Here is a 15,010-nt window from a genome sequence, read left to right on the forward strand (position 1 = left end):
AAACCTTTTGATGCGCTGTGGGCTCAATTTTTCATTATTTCAAAAATCTGTGAGAATTGTTTGGTAAGGACAGTCTGAAGATGCAGTATATCAATTTTGGTGTCAATTGAACAAAAAATGTGGGAGGAGATAGGTTTGATAGGTTTTACAGTTTATGAAGAAATCAGAGTGATGGACTTCAAAATTCCTGCAAGGTCAGAGCGTATGAAAGTTTTGTCTCACTTGGGACTACATTCCCAACACAGAGAGAGAGAGAGAGCGAGCAATTTATTTACAGCCTTATTACACCAGTGATACGTTTGATGGGCTTTTTTCAATTTGACATTAAGTTTGGTGTCGTTTGAGTTAATGATCATGTTGCAATGCCATGCAGGCAACACAAATTATGCGAGTGACTACATTGCTAAGTGTTAATGTGTACAGGACGTCCAGAGTACTGGAGTGTTGAGTGCCTGTCAGTGGTGTATGTTGAGTGCGCATGCTCTGTCAAGTTCCTGACGTTGCACGCACGCTCAGTCGAGCTCACCGGTCGTTCATTATAAAGCCTCAAGTTCGTCTGTCTCTTCCACCTTCAGCCATTTTGACAATGTTGGGAGCTGTTGGACGCTGTTGCACCGGGGCTCTGCAGGCTCTGAAGCCTGGGGTCCAGCCCCTGAAGGCCCTCGTTGGATCCCCGGCTGTCCTCTCACGTATGTCCAGCAATTGCATGAGACTTTTGCTGCGAAAATGTATTGAGAAAGAAGTAGTTTGGCGGTAGGCCGGGGACAGGAAGATTAGTTAGCTAAGTTAGCTAGCTAGCTTCGCTAAACACTGGGTTCTGTCAGGCCTCAGATTTGTAAAAAGACTAGTGTCATAAACCGGTATTATTTTTCAACCTATAATCTGTGTAATTGATGTAGTTCATGCACAATACACCCGTGTAACCCAATTGGAGACGGCAACACGTCCTCATTGTCATCCAAACAGAAATGACCTTTATGTGTCATGACATGAGGCGTCTTTGGCTCCCGCTAGCCTGCCCAGCTAGCTAGCGCAATGTTCCGCTTGGTAGGTTTGGTTGACAAGCGAGTGAGAACAAGCACAATAATAGACAACTAACGTATTTACATTGCACTGCGATCATGGTAACGTTGGCTATGTAGCTAGCTAGCCTGCCAGATTATCACATTGTATTTTGATCACCACAGATCGCTCGTCCTCCCTTCAGAAAGCGAGTGCGCCTGGCTATCTAGCATTAGCGATAGCTAGCAAACGCTCATTCATTGCTCCGTGCGCATTTCATTTGCAATGAAATCTAATAAGATATGATCCCATGGCGATTTTATTAGTATAGTGTATTTTCTATACTGAGTTTTACCTAGTAATGCTAGCATAGACGGATTTGACTGCATAACATGGCCGAGAAGTTACTTGACATTGAGCGCAGTTGCAGGACAACCACGACCAGCAGACATTGCAGCGCCTGTCATGGCTATCATCTGCATGTCGTTCGCGTTTTTAGTGTTAACATTTTTGTTGGTATCGAAACGGCAAGGTCATAGTGTAGAACGCGGCAAGCAGCTCACGGCCACTGGTCTTATATACTTTCTCAGGGAGAGACTATGCCGCACCGGCTGCAGCTGCCGCCATTGCACATGGGCGTATCGTAGCGGTCATCGGTGCCGTCGTCGACGTCCAGTTCGATGAGGGCCTCCCTCCCATCCTCAACGCCCTGGAGGTGGCTGGCCGCGAGTCTAGGCTCGTTCTGGAGGTGGCACAGCATCTTGGTAAGTTCATCTCGTTCATTCAGCCAGTGCACTTGTGATTGTTTCAGGCTGAAGTCACTTTCAACTGCAGCCCTAATTTGTAAATTTGGACTACTTGTCCCTGTTGGACTACTTGTGCATGGCCCCTAACTGTACTCTGCATAGGCTCTCACTGCACACACACACACATCACAATGGCACACATATTGTGTATATCTAAAATATCGCACACACACATTACTGCATTGTGTACACTGTATATACACACATTGCACAACATTTTGTGTTCTGTCATTTGCACTGTCCCGTCTGGTCCTGCACCCTGTCTAATGTTGTCTGCCCATCAGTGCTATGCACCAACTGACCAGAACAAATTCCTAGTATGTGTATAAACTTACCTGGCAGTAAAACTGATTCTGAAATGTTTTAAATTGCCATGTTTACTTTCAGGGGAGAGCACTGTGCGCACCATCGCTATGGACGGTACTGAGGGTCTAGTCCGTGGCCAGAAGGTGCTGGACACTGGTGCCCCCATCAGAATCCCTGTGGGCCCCGAGACCCTGGGCAGGATCATGAATGTCATCGGCGAGCCCATTGATGAGAGAGGGCCAATCTCCACCCAACAGTGAGTTCTGGTTTTCATTGCTCCTCTGGCAGTGGGGCACAATTACGCCAACTGTCATTTGTCTATGATGACTAAACCTACAGAGATTCTGAAGAGGGCCAACAGGCCGAAACATCAAAATAAAATGACTGCATATGGAGCCAGTGTGCCACACTTTTTTATTTTTCTTTCTTATGATCAGTTCTTCCAGTGATCATCACCTCACAATAGCACCTTGGTGTGCGATACCTTTTTGTTTTAAGCCTACAAAGTATCACAAGTTTCTGGTGGGATGAGTTTTGGGGAGTTGTAGTGGAGGTATTGACACTTTTGTATTTGTTTTTTTTTTTCCTCATCAGGACTGCCCCCATCCACGCTGAGGCCCCAGAGTTTGTTGACATGAGTGTGGAGCAGGAGATCCTGGTGACTGGCATCAAAGTGGTGGATCTGCTGGCTCCCTATGCCAAGGGAGGCAAGATCGGTGCGTGGATGGAACAACCTCTCACACACACAAAATGACAACAAGTGATAGACAAGTCACTGTTGATGCGTGAGCTGACATCTTAGTAGAGAGGGAGAGCTGCCACACGCTTGTCTTCACTCGCAGTCAGTTTGTTAAAGTTTCGGTCGTATGACCTTTATCAGGTCGTCTTTCAAGCTCGTTGTCTGTGAGCTGACCTGATGGCTGACTGTGATTGCGTCAGGTCTGTTCGGTGGTGCCGGTGTGGGCAAGACTGTACTGATCATGGAGCTGATCAACAACGTGGCCAAGGCCCATGGTGGCTACTCCGTGTTCGCCGGAGTGGGAGAGCGAACCCGCGAGGGCAACGACTTGTACCATGAGATGATCGAGTCCGGTGTCATCAACCTGAAGGACAGCACCTCCAAGGTGACAACCTGACCTGGTCATGGTTTGACCTGTCATGAGACAAACACATTCTCAACTCAGCTCAAACTTTATTTATAAAGCACATTTAAAAACAACCGTCGTTGACAAAAGTGCTGTACAGTGTAGACACTAAACTACAAAATACAATGTAATAAATAGCAAGGGGCACATTGTTAAAGGTTGGCTCACATTGCTAAAGGTTGTGTGATGTGTGTAGTACAGTTTCAAATTATCTGCCTGTCAAACGCTTGACGTTCCTCAGCACATGTTCCGCCCCCACGTTCATGTAATTCCCTTATGCTGTGACCCAGGTCCTGATGCCACCCTATCCTCCCTCCCATAGGTGGCGCTGGTGTACGGGCAGATGAACGAGCCCCCCGGTGCCCGCGCCAGAGTGGCCCTGACTGGGCTGACCGTGGCCGAGTACTTCCGTGACCAGGAGGGTCAGGATGTGCTGCTTTTCATCGACAACATCTTCCGCTTTACCCAGGCTGGTTCAGAGGTCAGCCAGGGGTCAAACCTTTTTGTCTTATTATATAACACCATGACCAACACGGCAGGGGATTTGCTGTTTGTCGCTTGATTGATTAAAAACTGCTAATTTTTTTGTTTGTTTTTTGGGCCCAAACCAGATATGAGCAAGTGGACACGGTAATGATTTAATGGGTCATTTGAATCAGGAAGACAAATGTCACAGAAAACCGAAGTGGTTCACATCTGATCCTTTGCTCTAATCCCCTCCCTTCCGTCTCTCTCATTGGGGTGGCTGTGGCTCAGGAGATGGAGTGGGTCGTCCAGTGATCGTAGGGTCAGCATTTCGAATCCTGGCTCCTCTTGTCCACATGTCGACGTGTCCTTGGGCAAGACACTGAACAACAAATTGCTCCCAATGAGCAGGCTAGCACCTTGCGTGGCAGCTGCCACCATCGGTGTGTGTGTAAAGCGCTTTGGATAAAAGCGCTATGTAGGTCATAGTCATTTACCATATTCCGTCTTCTCTCCAGGTGTCTGCCCTGCTGGGTCGTATCCCCTCTGCTGTGGGCTACCAGCCCACTCTGGCCACTGACATGGGTACCATGCAGGAGAGAATCACCACCACCAAGAAGGGTTCCATCACCTCTGTGCAGGTAAGACCGCAGCTCGTGTGCACTTGGGACACCCAGTCCTCATTATAACTGACCTGAATGAACTAGTGTGGAGTGAAGACGGCCCGATCCTGTTGAGCGCGCGCAAGGAAGAGGTTTCTGGAGTGCAGATGAGGCGAATCGTAGAAGTGCGCTCAACTCCTGGTTTGAGAATCGTCACGGGATCCCGGTAGGGAGATATAGTTGAAGAAGCAAAGAATCATCCCTCATGGAATACAGTATAGTCTTAGAATTGATCATTGCTGATGATGGCCTAACGCATGTTTGCCCGATATAAATTCCAAGACTGTCCTGTCTGTTCCGTGAGTGCCTGTTCTTTGCTTTCTGGAGTGCAGTCAGTGTACTTAGCCGAGCGCTCTTCTCTTCTCTTGTCCAATAGGCCATCTACGTGCCGGCTGATGACTTGACTGACCCCGCCCCCGCCACCACCTTCGCTCACTTGGACGCCACCACCGTGCTGTCCCGCGCCATCGCCGAGCTGGGCATCTACCCCGCCGTGGACCCCCTGGACTCCACCTCCCGTATCATGGACCCCAACATCGTGGGAGCCGAGCACTATGACGTGGCCCGTGGCGTGCAGAAGATCCTCCAGGTTTGTCACGTCAACCCACGGCTGTGCCGATGATGGTGATGGATGATGCTGATGGATGATGCTAACGGGGTTCCCACTGGTCATGGAATTTCTGGAATATGATGGAGTTTAAGTCTATTCCAGACATGGAAAGTGGGGGGATATGATCATTTTTGGGCCCAGTCATGGAATATCAGAGATTTTTGCTTGTAGTGTGTTGAGTTGTAGTGTGTTGAGTTGCCATTCATCAAAATGTAATATTTTCAGCGTCAGTATTTTTCAGCTGCCATTTATCCTCTCCCTGCTTGTCAAGTTTTCCTGTTCTTTACAGGTCATGGAAATTTCGGCTTTTTAGTCATTGAAAGTCAGGGAATGTGACATTTGACTTGGTGGGAACCCTGTGCTAACCGACTGCCTGCAATTTTTCCTGCCCCTCAGGACTACAAGTCCCTGCAGGATATCATTGCCATCCTGGGTATGGATGAGCTGTCTGAGGAGGACAAGCTGACCGTGGCCCGCGCCCGCAAGATCCAGCGCTTCCTGTCTCAGCCCTTCCAGGTGGCCGAGGTCTTCACCGGCCACATCGGCAAACTGGTGCCCCTGAAAGAAACCATCTCTGGCTTCCAGAGCATTCTGGCTGGTACGTACCAGTTCTACTACTAGACCATTGTCTTTAGCAGAGTTGATGATGGTGGTGGTGTGACTAATGTGATGGAAATGGGATAAATCACACACAATGTCACTTTTTTTCTTTTTTTTAATATATATCCTTGATTGACAAATTCTCACATCTTGTGCGTTGTAGCAATCATTGTATATATTTATATTTTGCTACTCTTGCACTTTGGCTTCAGCACTAGATTATCCTCTTGGTCACATTTAGAAAGGAGATGCACTTGTGAGTTCTGGCACTAGAAGTAGTACACTGACTACCTACGTTAAATGTAATTATTGTAAGTAAGTTTTAGCTTTGGATAAGTGTCTGCTAAATGACTAATGTAAAAATATAATGTCTATAATGAGTTTTTGTAGTGATATAATTCTGGTGGTTCTTTCCCCAGGCGAGTACGATGCCCTTCCCGAGCAGGCCTTCTACATGGTGGGCGCCATTGAGGAGGTGGTCCAGAAGGCTGCCAAACTGGCTGAGGAGCACTCATAAACTCTTCTTGACTGTTGTCGAGGGGGATGGAGAAAGGAGGGTTCTGTGGTAGGAGCACTTGGTTTGTAAAATGCAAATTTACCCGTCTTGTCATCTTCAACAAAAAAATGTATTTAATGTTTCCAATGAAAGAAGATGGAATAAAGATCTGTCTTGACATAAACTACAACCTGGGTTGGACTCAAATGTATATTTCCTAGGTGTTTAAGTGTGTTGTATTAAAATTATCAGTTATTCCTCTGGCATTCATTTTGTGATGTCCCTTACCACAAATGATCACTAGGTGGCGCCGGTTAGCCAGTGTAAGCTTCCTGTACAGTGTACAATGTTGCCGCTTGACATTCAAAACAGAATGGTGAAATAAAGCAACTGTCCAAATCTGGAGCTTTGTCATTCCTTTGCCCGGTGTATACGAGCATCATAGCAAATATGATCCAGATTGTGAGGTGTTATTCTCTGCGTAGCTGTAGAGTACAGATTCCTTGAGCATGAACAGACAGAGGTTAAGATGGGCTGATCCAATGGTAATAAACTCAAATGAACTTGATTAAGAAAAATATGTAAATGTTTCATCTTTTGATGCCCTGAGCAAAAGTTGGACTGTCAACTAATTATAGAGTGTGTGCTGTATTGTACCTCCTGAGTTTGGGAAAGAGAAGGTCATGGAATGCAAAATCCATTTGAGCCACCTTTGTATTTGCTAGACATGCTTGGCCTAATCCATTTGTATTATATCACAGGTCACCTTCCAATACCTTCTAAGTTCTAATGGAAATGCATTGAATCCAGTGTATCGTGGTAAAATGTGAGTCTTTTCTTTCAATGTGACATCTATTATTGCCCATTTGACCCTCAGTACTCAGTACAGTTTATCAGCATACCAAGGACAAGATAATCAGGAAAGTACTATCTCTGTTTCAACATTATCACTTGACCTTGGATTTCCCAGTTTAGATGGCCTCTTGTCTTTCAAGGTTGGGCTTCAAATGGAGAAGTCACTTCCTGTTGCAACACCCCATGAACCAACTACAGAAACCAAATGTTGGCTATGTGCATGTGCAGGTTAAACATGGCTATGGAAAATAATGCAAAATTATAGTAAAAAACCTTGGCCGGTAGCGAGTATACTAAAAAATGAAAATTGATACAAACAAGCTGTAGTCCTTAGGTCTTAGGGTATTGGCAATGAAGTAACTACACAGCATTAAGAGACTGCCTTCGCTGGTAAGATGGCCTCCTTGAGAAGCAGGTAGTCTGCAAACGCGCTTGGCATGTAGGACAGAGGGAGCCAGAAGAGCTTGGCGTCCCACCCGGCGGAGTAGCGCGTCCGAGGGCGTACGGCCGAGACGGCGTGCTCCATACAGCTGACCACCTTCATCAGGTCTCCGTCGGACATCTTGGCCAGCTTCTCCGTCATCAACACGCCCACTGTGAGGGAAGCAGGAGGGAACAGGTGAACGCGTGTGCTTTTCTACAATAGAAACCAAACTGTTTTAATTTGATAGAGAATGTTGGGGGTCGTACTTGGAAAAACTAGACTATTAATTATTTATACAGACTGGATGTATGTATGTACATATTTTTTATTCTATTCTTTACTGTACACATGCTGTACATCTTCCTTTTTTCATGCTACTATTTTGTATCTAGTGTTTTCTTTTCCAACCTTGCTGTAATTTTTCTACTGCTGAAACGCCAAATTTCCCCATATAGACAGGCCTAGGCTGACTTTGTCTCAACAATTAAACAGCACAAAACAATTAAAAAATATAAAACCATGAGTGTTCACGTTACCCTTGTCCAGGTAGTCGGGTCCATAATCGTCTCTGACTTCCTGGGGCATTCTGTCCCATAGCAGCTTGATGTTGCGTTCCACCACCACAGGGTCAGTCACCGCGGTCTTGAAGAAGCCGGGCTCGATGCAGAGGACTTTGACTCCGAATGGTTTCATGTTCAACCTGAAGAACCAAACATGTCTTGATCAGTCTATTGTGTGAAGCTTCTGTTGTCTTTTTTACTGAGGTTTCAGTTGATTTGTTTAATGCACAGAAGTTGCATTAACACAATCTTCCCTTCAATAGTTGCTTCAGAAACTAGCGGAATTATGTAAAATCACCAAGAACAAGATTTACAAGGAAGTTGAACTGTTTTTTACCTAAGGCTGTCATTAAAGGCCTCCACTCCATACTTGGAGACAGTATAAGGTCCCCCGACTGGACTAATCCTTCCAAACACACTGGCAATGTTGACCACGCGACCCCGGGCCTTCTTAATGAGTGGCAGGACGCTCAGCGTCACGGCGATGACCCCGTTCAGGTTCACGTCCAGCATGAACTTGTAGTCGTTGATTGTGAGCCAATCACAGGGGGCAGAGGGCACGGCCACACCCGCGTTGTTCACCACTGCCCACAGTCCTAGGAGGTCAAACAAGATCAGTCAACTGGTGGACACAAAAGATTGAGTATGTCTAATTATACAGCATTGGAACTGATGTGTCCAGGTGACAAGACCCATCTTTATTTATCAGACATTACCGTCCTACCAGTCCCGCACAGAAACAAGCCAGCCAACACACATAAGCCAGGCGTGACCTGGCCTGGTTTTTATCAGTTTTTGTTGTCACACTGATACACACTGATAGATTAAAATTTCATGATTAATGTTATGTGACTGTATTTTGGTGTTTATGTATGTCTACAAATACATTAGGGAACCCCACTCATCAAGCCCCTTTTTTCGGTTTCCGTGGCATGTCTTTTTTATTCAAATGTTCTATGAAATGTAAAATTTGTATTGTTGTTGTTGTTGTTGTTGTTGTTTTAAACGTGCCAAATAAATCAAATATATATGGGTGATTATAAGTATTTTAAGGCCCCTTTTATGGTTCATTTTCTGTGTATTTTGTATTATACTTTGTACTGAGTAGGATCAATCAATCAATCAATCAAAGCTTTATTTGTATAGCGCATTTCATACCAAGAGGCAACACAATGCGCTTTACAGAGAACAAGGGAGGTGGGCATACGACCCACTCTCTACATATTCCAGAGGGAAGCAAAAAAACAGTAATCACCCGGGGGCCAGATAAGTGAGCTGTAAAAATTCTTCCCTGAATTTGGATGTATCTTACTGTTACTTGCTGACACCCCCCAACCCATTTGGTAGGCCAACTGGTAACTTGCCAGTTTGGGACGTTTTAAGATAGCTGCATACCTACAGTAGGACTGGAATGAGGAACTGATTAGTACTGATAAGATACTGTACGGACAAGCGATGACAAGAATTCCAATGTACTTGTTCTTATTAAAAATGGCAAATAAACTTTTTATTCTACAGGGTGTCTGGTATAGTGGTTAGGGCAAGGGCGTGTGTGTGGGTGTGTGAGAGTACCAGTGGAATAGGTCATAAGGCAGGAGTATTATTTTTATTATTATTATTATTTTACTGTACTGTGCATTACATATGGTGTTTATTTTATTATGGAAGGGCAGCGCTTGAGAGCTAAAGAGGCGTTTACTAGTGCGGGGGTATACTCTGGGTGAAGAAAACATTTTGGGAAATTATTTGAGAATGTTCCAATATGTTCCCACTGAACAGTGACTGTAGAAACTGTCACAGGGCCAGAAATTAGTGTCTACATCACAAGGAAGGATGTTTAGGAACAAGGAAAGCAGTTGAAGCCAAAACTCTCATGATATGCAGAAAATACACTTCTGGCATCTTTGCAAGATACACTGCTTTGTGTTCCTGTGCTTTCCTGTTGTTCAGAAAACTATCCAAGGAGAGCTGAGGAGCTGTGTGAGCCAGCAAGTTGAGCTTCTGGTAGGTGATGTGGGGAAATTGGCTATAGCTTTTGGGGCTTTGTCTTACTGAACCTCTAAAGCCTTAAGTTTAATCAATGATGAGAAGATGAGCTTCTGTCAGGCTGTTATTCAAAACAGTATGGGATTAGATATAATCTTTACAAGGCAGGGAGGGTTGTGTCGGGTGTTGTTTCATACCTGACAATGCTAAACCACTAGAATTACAGATTGAGAAGATTTGGATGATGGTGGCGGTGTTCCACAACAATCCTACACATTCCAGTTGGAGCCTGTTTGGGTGGCTGTCAAGACCATCTCGTATTGTGTTAAGGTTGTCGCAAATTAATGTAATGGTTGGCACGAACACAATGCAGAGAGTCGAGACCATAACACCAAAAGCCAACAAAGGTGTATTTGACTGTGTAGGGTGTCAGGATTGGGGGTTAGGTTTAGGGCATGTGTGGGAATGTGGGTGTGTGTGTGCAGGAGTGGGTTCCTGCAGAGGTGGTTCTCGAAAGCACTTAGTTCTATCCTGTATGTCATTACCTCCGTGACAGCGCAGGGCGAGGGGTCATGTTTTTGGGGGAGTGTGTGTGTGTGCGTTTGTTTGTTTGTTAGTAGGATTGTGCAAAAACGACTGGACCAATTTTCACGAAACACGGTGGAAGGGTGCCAAAACTCAATGGGAAATATTGTGAGATATATACACAATATTTCCCATCGAGTTTTGTCATGATACATCACATCACATTATTTAGAAAAGCAATGCCCCAGAACTGAACAGACATCTGTCAGATAATTGAACATCAGACCGTCTGCGTGGTCATATTCAGGCTCTGTGTCTCTGAATGAATTATGAATTTCATGTCTGACCAGCATTGAAAAATAAGCCTTTTAGGTCTCTAGTCTCCAGTATCGCAATGCTAATAATCAGGCCGTTGTGTACAGTGCTCAGCTAGAGGAGATCAGAAGGGACATTCACCAGATTGTTGATTGTTGTGTTTCGTTGCTTAATGTTAAGTCTACAGATGGAAATTCCCAGGAAATCTGGTGCACCCATCTTTTTATTTCCACGATATGATCAATGTCTGTGCACACTGTCCTTTTTAAACTAAACAAACTAAACTCACTCACCCCTTTCCCCGACCTTGTCTTTAATGAACGCAGCGGCCTTGGCGATGCTCTCGTTCTTGCTAACGTCCAGGTGCGTGGTGGTCAGCTGGTCAGAACAGGCCTTCCTCAGCTCCTCCTCGCCCTTCTCTGTGAAGCAGGCGGCGATCACGCGGAAGCCCAGCTTGTCCAGGTGCCTGGCCAGCAGGTTCCCGAAGCCGGAGTCACAGCCGGTGATGTAGACATACTTGTCCGACTTGTTGGGCACCCGTGGGATCTCCCGGACCCAGCGGTACAGGTAGTAGAAGACCACCAGTCCTAGGAGGTACAGGTACATGTCTGAGGGAACAGGACAGAGAGGTGTAAGACGTCTGGGAGATAAGCAATCCTTCCCGGAGTGAAGAACTGATTCAACAGTCAGTTGAATCAGTGAAGCACAAATGTAGCTACGTAAGTATGGAAGTTTTTTGGTGTCTTTATTCAAATGGCAGTGCATTTTTCAACTGGCAATTCAATGTTCTATTTTGTCATGCAAATTGGGATTCAACTTCTGCGTGCATTATTTCACTCAATATTAAAATTAAAATGCAATCGTGTGATTTGCAATTCCATTTTCATGTACCAGTTATGTATGGAAGTTTGAAATGCAATAATGGATTGCATTTTCATTCTCATAAATGGTTTTGGGCCTCTTTATTCAAAGTGGCAATGCAAATGGGATTGCATTTTCATTTTCAACTTTTGCATGCATTCTTTAACTCAATATTAAAATTAAAATGCAATCGTGTGATTTGCATTTACATTTTCATGTACCTGCATGTATTGAAGTTTGAAATCCAATAAGGGATTGCATTATCATTATCATGGAAGGTTTTTGGCCTCTTTATTCAATTGACAATTCAACATTCTATTTTGTCATGCAATTTGAAAATGCAAATTGGGATTGCATTTTCATTTTCAACTTTATGCATTCTTTCACTCAATATCGAAAATCATAATCCATTTGTGTGATTTGCATTTCAATTTTCATGCACATTCGCTGAAAAGAAGCCATTTGACATTTAATTTTCAAAGTAATGCCACGCTTTGTTGGTGTCAAAATTCAAATCGAAATGCAATTGCATTTTCATTATCATGTTCTACCAGCCTGTCAGTCATTCTCTGGGGGCGGGACCATATTGATATGGAGGTTATAGTGGCCACAGTGGCGCTCGCGGTCAAAACCAAGTGATCATGGCAAACCGGCACCAGAACACAAACGTGACCCGTCTGCTCAGGGAAGCTTTGGAGGCAGGGGAGGCCTTACAGGTCGACCCCCCTCGACCCGCCACCACGGGATCCTCGAACCTGGTATCCCCGCATACCGAACCCCCCTGGCCTGTCCCACCCTATCGAGGTGGTGCCGGTGCTGGTGGAACACGAGGTGACGTCACGTTTGTGGGTCACGTTTGTGTTCTGGAGGAGGAGAGTAGAATCAACACTATGACATTAGTCAACGGTTATTACATCTATATAATCGGTTATTACATCTATATCAGGGTTACATCTATCAGGTAGGCGTACAGTTCTGTTCAGGTCCTGAATTAACTGATTCAACTGCCACATCCTGTTGAAATGTGTCAGATGAGAATAACTACAACAAAAATGTGCACAATCAGTGTCCCCAGTTAGAAACATTGTAGGCTACTGAAATAAAACAGAGACCGAATTGGTGAACTATCGTATTTAGAAAGGCTGCCATGAAGGATTAACACAGCCTATGTCAATTTCAAAGTGCACTGGGGGTACTGGAGGCTATCTGGTAAAATTGCTCTTCGTCAATGATCAACGCTTAGAAAGGATCATTCTTTCACGGGGCTCTTAAACCTCTTGAAATACCGAGCGGTCTGCAGTTTGCATGTAAATATTATTTGGTAACTTTGCTGTCTTTGTTTTGACAACTTGACATGAACCAAGACGACATTAGTCTATATCCAGACTCAAATATTAGGCTACGTTGAGTCGCTGCGTTATAGGCTACTACATAATAGAGAGATCTGTAGCATACAGTAATTAACGCACGTAATGTGTCAAAGAACTCTAATGGGTGTGACGTTGAGACTAACATGTCAATGTCTTTGCTATGACAACGTGACATTAACCAAGCCAATACCTGTCATAAACGTGACCTAGTAAGCTTAATTATCAGAAAGGGGTGTGCATAAGACTGACATGATGCTGTCATAACAATGATATGACACATGAAGAATCTTTATGAATGTTTATGACTATTATTCGGCCCATCATGTCATTTTAATGCAAAGTTGACATCGTCAATAGTACAATACAGTGCAATATACAAAATACGATACTGTTAAAAAAAAGAAAAAAAAAGTTATGTGCTGCACCCTGCCCTATGTTGTCTTCAACGGTATGGCTTAACCCTAGTCAAATTCCTAGTAGGCTATGAGTGAACCATATACATGGCTAATAAACAGATCTTGAATCCTGAATAACTAGTAACCAAAAAGTTAGCTACTCGCCAGAAAGAGTAGGCTAGACTACAAGTTATAACAACTAAAAAATACAAGAAAAACATAATGCATATGATCATATGACGCATTTTAACTCACCCTACTTACCCTACAACAGTCCTAAACTTTCTTTATCGCAAATACACAAATTTGTTTTTACAAAACTGTATTACAGTTAACATACATCGCGATGTGCCTGCGTGTCATTTGAACCTTACCTTGCAGCAGAATTATTCCTCAGTAGTAAAAAACCGTACAACACACAAGCTAACCCGACCCGAGCCCTGGGAACATCCAGATCAGCCTACCCGAACCCAGATACGGTAGGCTACATGTCACGTGTACTGTAGTTCGGGCCAATAAAGCTGCATTAGATTAGAAACTGTGCTTCCTTATGTGCTCAAAACCTAATTCGAAACGACACAAACTAACCACCGGATGGCGCCATATCTCCAGTAGCCTAACACTTACCACTGATCTGACCCTTTCCCTACAGGCAGTAGCCTACACTGTGGGATCTGTTTCATAAAGAATTACAGAAGTTTTTACAAATCTGCCCTGGACAAAAATATTTGATGAAACTGCTTCCATTGGCCACCATGGCATTTTCAATACAGATATCTACCATGTTCACAATGTATAGGTTCTGTGCCTAGTTGGGTTCGTGCTAGTGGAGTTAATAAACTCCACTGTGCCACACAGTGGCAGTGTCAGTGCACAAGTTTTGCTGTGGCCGTCGGTCCTTTTAAGTCTTACTCTGCTCTCCTTTCCTGCGGAGTGGCACAGGGTTCCGTCTTAGCTCAGATTCTATTTGCTCTCTACATGCTCCCTCTTGGCCTTATAATCAGCAAATTCAAGAGCATCTCTTATCATTGCTATGCGGATTATATCCAGTTGTTTTTCTCTTTTGAACCTGATAGGTTTGAAAAACTAAACATACTGCATGAGTGTCCGCTATTGAGGAGTGGACGGCGAGCAACTTCCTCCAACTCAATGCAACTCAAAGACTGATGTCCTGATTGTAGCTTCAGACAGTGTTGCCTCTAAGGTGTCAAACCATATGGGGTCCGTAAATTGAAATGTACGCCCTAACCTGAGAAATCCTGGTGTTTTTTGATTTGATTGATTTTTGCATCTCGACATACATTTAAAGTCTCTGGCCCGCACCTGCTTTTTCCACCTTAGAAACATTGCCTCCCTACATTGGCTCCCAGTGCACCTCAGGATCCAGTTCAAGGTCCTGGTGTTCACCTACAGAGCCCTCCATGGTCAAGCCCCCGCCTACCTCTGCAACCTCGTCCACCTATACTCGTCCAGCCGGTCCCTGTGGTCATCTGACCTGGGGCTCCTGGTGGTGCCTCGGACCAAGCTAAAGACTAAGGGGGACCGAGCCTTTGGGGCGGTGGCCCCTAGGCTCTGGAATGCACTCCCCCAGGACTTGAGAGCTTCAACATCTGAGAACTCAGATTAG

The 15,010-nt window shown here is 44.7% G+C and overlaps 2 protein-coding genes across 2 annotated transcripts; one reads left to right on the forward strand and one right to left on the reverse strand.

Annotated features, from left to right (window-relative positions):
• Positions 1-555: 555 nt before the first annotated feature.
• On the forward strand, positions 556-6,154 carry LOC311316170 (ATP synthase subunit beta, mitochondrial). Its single transcript, XM_084446972.1, has 10 exons — positions 556-689; positions 1,593-1,766; positions 2,196-2,370; positions 2,709-2,830; positions 3,054-3,238; positions 3,582-3,740; positions 4,243-4,365; positions 4,763-4,975; positions 5,393-5,594; positions 6,016-6,154. Exons 1-10 carry the CDS (start codon positions 587-589, stop codon positions 6,111-6,113), a joined length of 1,554 nt encoding a protein of 517 aa, XP_084303098.1. The 5' UTR covers positions 556-586; the 3' UTR covers positions 6,114-6,154.
• LOC311316171 (retinol dehydrogenase 7-like) lies at positions 5,694-13,844 on the reverse strand. The gene is made up of 5 exons (XM_084446973.1): positions 13,758-13,844; positions 11,051-11,365; positions 8,269-8,527; positions 7,908-8,071; positions 5,694-7,541 (listed from the first exon to the last, which is right to left on the reverse strand). Exons 2-5 carry the CDS (start codon positions 11,361-11,363, stop codon positions 7,318-7,320), a joined length of 960 nt encoding a protein of 319 aa, XP_084303099.1. The 5' UTR covers positions 11,364-11,365; positions 13,758-13,844; the 3' UTR covers positions 5,694-7,317.
• Positions 13,845-15,010: the final 1,166 nt, after the last annotated feature.

The sequence above is a fragment of the Borostomias antarcticus genome, assembly GCF_949987555.1.
Source record: "Borostomias antarcticus genome assembly, chromosome: 12".
Classification (NCBI taxonomy): Eukaryota; Metazoa; Chordata; class Actinopteri; order Stomiiformes; family Stomiidae; genus Borostomias; species Borostomias antarcticus.